This window comes from Homarus americanus, unplaced genomic scaffold (assembly GCF_018991925.1).
Source record: "Homarus americanus isolate GMGI-L3 unplaced genomic scaffold, GMGI_Hamer_2.0 scaffold936, whole genome shotgun sequence".
In the NCBI taxonomy this organism is placed as follows: domain Eukaryota; kingdom Metazoa; phylum Arthropoda; class Malacostraca; order Decapoda; family Nephropidae; genus Homarus; species Homarus americanus.
Window position 1 is genome coordinate 254,415 of NW_024755520.1, and position 10,586 is coordinate 265,000.

At 35.6% G+C, this 10,586-nt stretch overlaps 1 protein-coding gene and 1 long non-coding RNA gene across 2 annotated transcripts in view; both read right to left on the bottom strand.

Moving 5' to 3' along the window:
- Positions 1 to 6,125: 6,125 nt before the first annotated feature.
- The window catches only part of LOC121856551 (G-protein coupled receptor Mth2-like), a 103,739-nt gene continuing 99,278 nt past the window's right edge, over positions 6,126 to 10,586 (bottom strand). The window contains exon 16 of the mRNA XM_042352152.1: positions 6,126 to 6,831. Coding sequence (XP_042208086.1) covers positions 6,737 to 6,831 — 95 coding nt within the window. The 3' untranslated portion in view covers positions 6,126 to 6,736. The remainder of the gene's footprint in view (positions 6,832 to 10,586) is intronic.
- LOC121856552 overlaps positions 8,042 to 10,586 on the bottom strand; it is a 4,684-nt gene continuing 2,139 nt past the window's right edge. The window contains exons 1-3 of the long non-coding RNA XR_006087003.1: positions 8,690 to 10,586; positions 8,597 to 8,621; positions 8,042 to 8,070 (exon numbers count right to left, since the gene is read on the bottom strand). The exon at positions 8,690 to 10,586 is cut by the window's right edge and continues 2,139 nt beyond it. This is a non-coding gene — a long non-coding RNA (uncharacterized LOC121856552). The remainder of the gene's footprint in view (positions 8,071 to 8,596; positions 8,622 to 8,689) is intronic.

Genomic DNA, 10,586 nt, shown 5'->3' on the forward strand with positions numbered 1-10,586 from the left:
GTGCTTTAGCCGCATTTATGATGGTTACGACAAACTGTTCATTTACTTGTTTGATAAGATAAATGGCGATTGGTCATCAGTATTTCAGCCATCACGGAGTATAAGTTCCACGTAACTTATTGAATGAAAGGATCTTAATGATTTTATTTTAATTTTGAGTTTGGACGAATGCTTACGAGTATCATACGAGAGGTTACAACTACTATTGGGAAAACAGCTACGGTACTATAATAGAAATATCAAGAGGCACATTAGAAGTTTGGGGGAACTCTGGCCACATCCTGTAAGCGTCTGATATTAAAGGTTTGGATTCAGGAAACACACCACAACACACTGAATAATAAGCAGTAATTAGTGATGAATTATTATGCAACGAAGTAGTTCAGTAATTGAAGAGAAGTTTTCAAAGTCTACTTACACGAGAGTTTATTTTTAAGTACTTGTCCAGGTTGACACATAACGAACTGGTGAATGACGAGCGAGGAACAAAGTTATGTGGAGAGATTGTTGGACTACACATCAAAGCCTCTCACTACTACGACAAACCTCCTCCGTCAACTTTAGTGAACATTAATTCATTTTTAAGAACCGTTTCGAGAACAAAAGCTCCACTAGTTGTAATACTTAAATTAAAGTAAATAATGTCGTAAGTTATACTGGCAGGGAAGGTAAGCAAACAGGACTTACTTGTTAATCCTCCACCGATGATCCCTGGGTCTGCCATCACTTTTAGATTGTACACTGAACCCCGTCAGGTTGACACTATATTGCCAAGTCTCTTCCCTAAGTAACCTGGTTCACTTGATGAGGACTTCTGGCACATTGAACATTCACTAGTCTTGCTGCCAATCCTGATGTGAAATAAATTGTATTTTATAACTGTGACACAAATATAAGTATAAGGTTGTAACGAAACTTAGTACATAACTTAACATCAGGTTAATTTTACAAGTGGACTCTCAAGGATTTTAAGGTTTTTAACACATGCAATAGATATACCTCATCATACTGGGTAACTCTCATTCCAAACATACTGTCGGGAAAATTCCATTGGGTAGTTTGGAATCTAAGAAATAGATGGTGTTGTTGTATCAAATTTAGAAAGTCACTGATAAAGCCAAGCATAAATAGGCATACAGTCCAGACATGATAGAGGTGCGTACACATACATCCACACTAACACACACACACAAATGTTAACAGAAACCCACTCACACATTCACTTAAAACATTTCCTCTAAGATACCGTCCGTAGTAGAATGGATGGTACACTGACAGGCTCCACAAAAAACCCTATATTGGCTGTCTTTCTTTCGGTGAGGAATTAGACAACACGGGTAAGGTACTGTAAGTGAGGTTGTAATAAATATAGACTTCTTGACATCCTCACAGTACATCTCCCTGTTATGTGTAGAGCCAGACGACTGTAAACAATACAAAAGTAGTCATCTCAATACGTCACTTTGTACAGAGAACAAAGTTTGGCGTTCACTCACCTGCCACTCTCATGAACGACGATATAGTTCTGTGTCAGGTGGGGGGAGGAGTCCATTAATACACACCTCATCTTTCTCTCGTCTGTTTTCCTTTTTTATAAGTAGAATGAATATGGAGATCTTGTGTAGCGAGTTTATGGTTGAGATCAAGACAGAGTGTTTGACTTGACTCTTGGTAGATGATACGTTAGGTTAGAGTTAGACAAAGTATTACAAACTCTCGGCACCAGTGATAAGTTTGTGCCGCGCAGATGACAACTGAGCATCAACAAACGTATTTTTTTGTTTATTTATTTATGAATTTCAATGCGTTTTTATCTTTTCTCTCTCATTTCGTTTTATCTCTATGTTTCCTTAACCACTATTTTTTATTTTCTCCCTTTACTCATGAAAGATAATTGTCACATTTCTTCTTCTCAATGTTTATGAGTTTCGTTGATAGCAAGTAACAAGGTCCAGTGGCGAACTGAAAGGAAATTATTATAGTTCCTCCTCAAATCATCCTTTACCAATGAAAACGATTTTATGGTACACTATTATACTAAATCAGAGTTTTCTTTTGAAGGCAAACTCTTCGTGTTTCTTCAATTCTTCTGTTGTCTCTGAGGTTCCAAAGCGGAAAATTTTTAATGTACGAGTTAGAATATGAAATTTAAAATATAATGTGCCAGAGTTAACCTTCCTTACCCCACTAAGCTGGGTATTTGTAACCTTGTAGGAGTGTGTGTGTGTAGGAATTCAAAGGAAAATAAAGTACATACACTAACCTTTTATTACCACCAACACAAAAGCCAATATAACAAGTAATTGATATATGAAGTATATAAATCTAAACCTAATACGATGAATATTGTTTTTATATTACAACCTTTACTGTAGTGGATAATTAAGATAAATGTTATATACTTAAACATATAATAATGTTTCTAATTCACGTGTTGACGAACTGAAGAATGTTTAAGACAACGTTTCGAACACAGAAGTTATTACAGAGATCAATTTTAACACTTGTCTAATTCATCGAGTTTCATATACAAGGTTATTTTCATCGGTGTTTCGAATCACCGAGTCTTTTGTGAAGATTAACTCTGCTTCAAATCAACAAGTCTCTATAATTTTCATCATTGCTTCGAATTTACGACTCACGAATAATTTTCATCTCACAAATCAACGAGTGTTTAACCGTTTTCAATCAACATTCTTTCGACACAACACACCATTGATCACATAATTATACTGTTTTGGATCAACTATTTATTTTCAGTTTCGAATCATCAATCACTGTTATCAAGAACACATTCGTCACTTTTTTTAAAATAGTTATCTAATTATTTAATAGAAATCATTATGTTATACTTGATATGTTTATTTATACTGAAACACCTTTTAGACAACTGAGACAAAGCGTCCTCTATAAACTGACTCATCTAAGCTCCCGATGCTCAAGGGTTCATACAGTCAACACTCCTCTTGCACTAAACTGGTTGACTTTACTGAACACAAAATTGCCGTATTATTAACATCAAAATTACAGAGATTATCTTAATTAGGTTGTACTGTACCTTCACTTAACACCAGGATTAAGTAGCGTAGGAGATTTTGTAATAGTTATTCATTTCTTATTCATAAAGTATTAACAGTTTCCTTGCAATTTTTCACAACTGTTTACCAATTATACTATTAGCACATAATTTACAAAGATTCAAACAGTCAATTGTAAAAACACATTCAGTTTACAAACGCTCACAGCCTTTAACCAATTGCTGGTCTAATATTATTTACAGTCATTTACAATACATGTGAAGTGTCTGTATTGTTTTACAGTTAAACAGTTTCTATATATCTGAACGTTTCCTTGATGCTTAGTGATATAACCTAAGAGTGGAGAGGACAGTCAAGGTGTTGTTGTTATCAGGTAATATTATACTTCAACAACTAAGATCTTTAAGCATATACTGTTGTTATTATTGTGTTTCATAGTGTCCCAACAGCCTAAGTCTTTAAGAACAGAATGCCGCATTTGTTGCTACATTATACAACTGAAAAGAAAGAAAAATATCGTATACTATTTTTTATGATGCATTGATGTGGTTCAGCAGGTAAGTTCCTCTAAGTACAAAACACAAAGTCAATATTAAACTAGATAAAACACAAAGAACTTGGGAAAGACTAACACAATGTTGTCCCCCCCTGCTTCATCCATCTACATATATTGATTAGGAATAAGAGGTCTATATAAAGCTTCAGAAACTATAGATTATATATCAAACTAAGGTAATCATATAAGAAGGAATATGTTTTAATGTGTGGAGCTGTGACTTGAACACATCCACGCTCCTTAAAATTATGTAAACAGTAAGTAAAACACATGCATTATAAGACACTAAAGGCTAATTAATGTTTGGTGCTGTCCTTCAGTTCATTTCTCTCACATAAACAATAACCTTGTGGAATTTTCTTAGCGTAAGGAATCGTCAGTCGGGTTTCTTTCAGTTTATCTATTTATACTATTTCTTCTTTCTATGTTAATTTATTTTGAGATATTTTTCACGCCATCTGTACAATAAAAGGTTCGCCATGAAGTCTGTACACACTGAGAAACACATAGGTGGTTCCAGTGTGTCCAGTGACGTGTGTGTTGATAAGCAGAGCAACGTTTCGCCCCATGAGCTATCAACTCCCGCCTGGAATCATATTTTTATTCAGCCTTCTGTCTCCTAATTCCACTTAGTGTTATAATTTGTACTACGCCCATAGGTCTACTCCTTTAAACAGTAAATATCGAATCCTTAAAAAATAATCAATTGTAAAATGTATGGATATGTACACATGTGAATTTAATTAAAACATCATTTCGACAATTGAATTAACTATTAAATTCTGATTAAAAAAAACCATTTGAATGCATGTGAGAATGCACGGATGTATGATCATAAAAAAAATACTTTGGAAACTGGATTGAATATTGGTTTTTGGATGATATGAATCCGGATATTGCTCGAGAACGTTACTATGGGTGTACTTGAAAGTCCCATTGATCCGAAAACGGTGTTGGCTTTTGTTTACCTTCAGTCCCCGAGGGCCAGACGCTGCTACTGCCTAAGGCTGGCTTCACTGTAGACTAGCGACTGGCTTTATCCACCTGATTTGACATTCCACACAAACCAATCTCTATCGACTCTTCTATTCTCTTCAATAATTCACAGCTTCCAAGCCTTACTAGTTTACGAATCTTTCCTATAATCCAGACTTACTGTACCAATCTTCAACTAGCGAATGTTTCTTCTAATAGGGTTGAACTCTGTAATTAAACCCTAAAACCATAATTCTAATCTAACTCTACAATAATCAGACCTAACTCTATAACTCTATGTACTTTTCCAGACTGATCTACTAATTCCAACTCCATAACATGCATAAGTATAAATGAATGAATAAATGTCCTACAAGCTTCGATTCTCCTCACGATTAAGAATGTTTCAGAATTCAATAGCCTAATGTAACGTCTGTCTGTTTTTTTTTTTGGTGTGTGTGTGTGTGTGTGTATGTGTGTGTGTGTGTGTGTGTGTGTGTGTATGTGTGTGTGTGTATAATCTTAATCGACTCCTAACCACAATAAGACATCAGTAGACTATAACATAACTACGAGGCTGTACTGTATGTATGTCTCATTATACAAGGGACAGATTATCAAAGTTTCCTATATTTATATTTTTTTCCCATAACTCAGTCATTAAGATCATATAAAACTGTCATAACTTAAGGGGGTAAATCATTGTTGGGTGGCGGCGTGGATGGGAAGCCGTACAGCCCGTTTCTTTTGACTCCCTAAACATCTAAACATAATGTGATATTATAAGGAAGAAAATATACTGAATGAGTCATAAAACACACAACCTTATACGGCCTACACTAGTACGTTACTGGCCTTAGTCAAGCGTTCATGAAGACAAATATAATAATAATAATAATAATAATAATAATAATAATAATAATAATAATAATAATAATAATAATAATAATAATAATAATAATAATAATAAAAATAATAATAATAATAATAATAATAATAATAATAATAATAATAATAATAATAAAAATAATAATAATAATAATAATAATAATAATAATAATAATAATAATAATAAAATAAAACAATTACTAACAAAATCAATAATGATAATGATAGCAATGATAATTCTAATATTTTGTACCAGACAGGTGTAAAAATAATACCCCCGATAATTAAGGGAACAGCTTAGATGAAGACAGGTGAGTCCTCAGGTAACCTACAGAAGGTTCTGGTGACTCTACGGGTATATACCATTATATCTTATTAATCAAAGAACCTTCACAAAAAATAGTTTAAAATTGAAATAAAAACAAATCGAAAGAGACGTGTATTTGATTAATTTCGTCCGACTGTAAGTTTAACAATATCTATTTTTTTTATTCCTTTGTTCTTTTATCTCCTTGGATAAAGCGAAGTTATATTATATTGTCAGGTTCATCTTGTAATATGACACAATATATTTATATATATATAAAGTAAACATTGATAAACGGTGTTGATATGTCTTGAAAAAATATGGTAATTAAAACATCTGTATAAAACATTATACAGCTAAATCATAATCTGGGTTTAATGTTATACTTATGCTAAAACTTAGGTAAACCAACACAGAAAACGGGTGTGTTGCTTCACGGTGTAACTTAATTAAACCTATGGAACCATAATTTTACGACTCTTGGTATAGTTTTATAGGTAGTAAAGGCGATATTAGTGATGGATCTTAGTGGATTCATATGCCTCGTCACGACTATGGGAGAGAGGGTGAGAGGGAGGGAGGGTCTCACTGTTAAGGAGTAACTAAATAACTAACTAATAGACGCTGCCGTTGCTTTAACTTGTGCCCAGCTACCGGTGAACGTATACAGATTTACTAATAAGAGAAGAACTTTCATATTATAAACTTAGAACACTGACTCTGACAGCATTAGAGAACTGATCTTTATAACTAAATCCTGTGTGCAGTTATATCGTTCCATCCTTCTGTGCCACAACTGGATGTCTTGTGAAGAATTAGATGTCTTCGTGTTGTACTGACGATGCTGTTCCCATAGGTTACAGTTGTAGATCTTGTAGATGCTGTAGGTAGTGCAGGGTCGCAGCAGTAGAAGAAGGAGGTACTGCAGTAAATGAAAGCACTACAGCAGAAGAGTAGCAGAAGGTGTTGATATCAAGCATCTTGGCTGGTCCTGGAGGAAGGGATGATGGCGACGTCTGAGCCAGTGGCGATCTCCTCCTCTGTTGTGCCCCTCATAACTGTAGGTCCTGAGGAACATATAAAGAACATTAGTCAAGCGTCGGTGAGGCTAAATTCTGTTCCTGCCTCAGGCTGTGGACGTATCTTGGTGTGGAAATCTCGGTTAACTTTATACCTTCTAATTCTCCGCAGTCATAAGCTACAGGTCTCCATAACAACATAGATCACTTGAGAAACGAGATTAAGATTAGCTCTACCGAATAACCAAGAGAAGCGTAGAACACAACACTCCTGGCTGCCACTGACCCTAGCATTAGCCTTCACTTGGATCAATGAAGACAGACTCTCAAGAATCTTAATTTCCAGGTATCTTTTTTTATGAATCAACAAAAGGTGACATGAATTCTATTAACTTACAATCAGTTATCATAAATGCTTAAATTACTCTATGAATAATTACCTACGTACCATTTAGCAGAGACTTGAGGAAATTAACGCATCATACCAGTAGAACACAATACATGGTGCTATAACACTCACCTGTAGGAGGCCGTGAAGGAGAAGAGAGTTGGAGGGCGAGGTGGGTGCTGTCTTGTTGGACGCACCTCGCACAGCAGGCAGGAGGAGGCACAACTAGATGTTTACTTATCGAAATAGTTAAACACGTAGACTTGTGCAGGTTAATTACAGCCACATCAAAACAAGGAGGTAAGATCTGCATGCACTGATCCACTCATATAATCCTTTAAGATACGTATACTTTTGTTATTACATTCACAGGTGTAAACAGAAAGGTTAAATGCACATGTACTGTTTCCTCAGAGACAGACACTTACGATCAGGGATACACCATAGTGAAGCCTGGCAGTATGTAGTCAAGATTAATAATGAATTACTGTACATAAGATAACATGTTAATTATCTTAAATTCAGTGTAATATTAACAACGATTCAAGTTAGTACAGAAAGGCTGCATTAATGTAATTCTGGTTCAGATATATTTCACTGTAACAACGGGATGAGAGAGAGAGAGAGGGGGGAAGGTTATTCTAAAACATGTATTTTGGTCTTATGTTTATATTCAATCTTTTTCTAAATAAACGCGTACAAATATATTTATTATATAACATAAAGATATACAGTACAGTGGAGGGGGAGAGTGACGTAGGTTCAACAAGATGGTCACACTAAGAGATGACTAAAACACACACACACACACAGAGAGGACTAAAACACACACACACACACACACACACACACACACACTAGAGGACTAAAACACACACACACACACACACTAAGAGAGGCTAAAACACACACACACACACACACACACACACACACACACACACACACACACACACACACACACACACACACTAAGAGAGGACTAAATACACACACTAGAGGACTAAAACACACACACACACACACACACACACTAGAGAGGACTAAAACACACACACACACACACACACAGAGACTAAAACACACACACACACACACACACTAAGAGGACTAAAACACACACACACACAAACACACACACACACTACAAGAGAGGACTAAAACACACACACACACACACTAAGAGAGGACTAAACACACACACACACACACACACACACAGGAGACTAAAACACACACACACACACACTAAAACACACTAAGAGAGACTAAAACACACACACACACACACACACACACACACACACACACACTAAGAAAGGACTAAAACACACACACACACACACACAGAGGGACTAACACACACACACACACACACTACTACACACTAAGAGGACTAAAACACACACACACACACACACACACACTAAAACACACACACACACACACACTAAAACACTAAGAGAGGACTAAAGACTACACACACACACACACACACACACACACACACACACACACCACACACACACAACAGAGAAAACTAATCTAAAATATGACAAAGTTGATATCACTGGCAATTCACGCCCACATGTTCCTACAGGTGTGACACATTCACCTGTCATGTAACTAAACTCTTAAATGCATTATGAATCAATCAAGAAACAGGTAAGTTCGATACAAGACCCAGATACGAATCATTTACCTGTACATGTCAACAAAATTATATAAAGACCTCGTAATTAAAACCTACTAGTGATTCAATAATTTGACGTCACGGACCTTAAACACCTACCTGACCAATCACAGGCTAAAGATTATACAACATAACTACCCCCTAGTACTAATCACACTGTTAAGGAAATAAATAACAATGACGTTAACAAATTCACACTTCTAGAAACAGTGTCTAGAAACGGTAAACAAACAGTCAATTCTACTCTACCTTGATTAGAGTTGAAAGTAAGATGCCTATAATCGTGTGGACTATAACAGCTAAAATTATATACACTATAGTTAGCTAATTAGGTCTTGATCTCCGAAGGTTCGTAAGATGACTATTTCTCGTAAGTAGAGATATAAAACTACACGTAAATACACTTGAATTACACAGAACTAACGCCCAGAAATGGTTGTTAAATCATAGGGTGATTCTACCTAAGCCTAGATACGTTCAATTAACACCAAGATAAGATAAACATATTGACTTTCCTAGGATTCTGTAAGGTAATGTTATACCCTAATAGGTGTTAAGTGCACGTATCTAATCAAGGAAGAATATCAGTGTAATGTTGACGATAATTAGGCAATTTTTTGTGTGTTTTAGTGTATTTAAAGAGTAATATAAACTCATATATACATCCGGTAAGAGGGATATTCATCGTCGGAACCCGTGAGAAGCTTGAGTCTGGCTGGCTGGCCTCGTGAAGAGAAGGACACAAACCTCGACTGCTAAATACACTTTCAAACATTACCAGGAAAATAATGCCATGCGAGGGATCTGTACACTGCAGGACGACGCCATCTCAGGGTCCGTACTGCTCACCCAACACGAAGCGGACTGGCTCTTGTGGAATGGTAGTATATGATGTTGTAAGTGATAACTGTGACATTGTAAATAGTATTAACCATATCTAGCTTTATTTAGATCAAGTTTCCTTTTGTTAAGATAATGAAGGACGTCTTAAGTAGAGTTAATTTTCCTATATATGAACTAATTTCCATGATGCAATAACACTAACAAAATGTTATCCCGACCTCATAATAGAGTCCGTCACTGTTTAAGACTCAACTCTGACCATAACCCCTAGACACACACAACACGTGGCGGTATAAGTTATATAATCCTTTCTGGTGACACGGAGTTATGTCTGTCGTGTTGATGAAAGTGAATTCGTGGATAAAAATAATTCAGTGAAAGACCTTGAGACCAGCTCATTGTAGGTCTGTCCGTACCCCCCAACACACACACAGCCCCGCCACGGTAATTATGAATCCACTTCAATAACCTCAAAAGGATGACTATTCAATTCTTGTATCTTTAGTTAATGTAGAGTTTTAATCTTATTTTTTTTATCTTAACTCTGAAAGTTTTCATAAAATAGCAAGTATCCTAGAAGCACTTTCTTCTTCTTCTTTTTAATAACTAATATAATAAAACCTGTCACAATATATAATTCAAGTTTACATTAAGGATCAATTTACATTTCTTGGTTTACGAGTCTATATTGTTTGTATATGTTTAGGTAATATATACAATAGGTGCAGCCAATGTGAGGTATGAGGCGAGACAGTAAATATCTTGATAAATACATTCGAGACAGCTAGCTACTAATATGTGTCTTGAGGGCGAAAGATGACACATTTCAGCGAGACCATGTATCCTGTATCACCTGACACATGATCAATAATACAAATA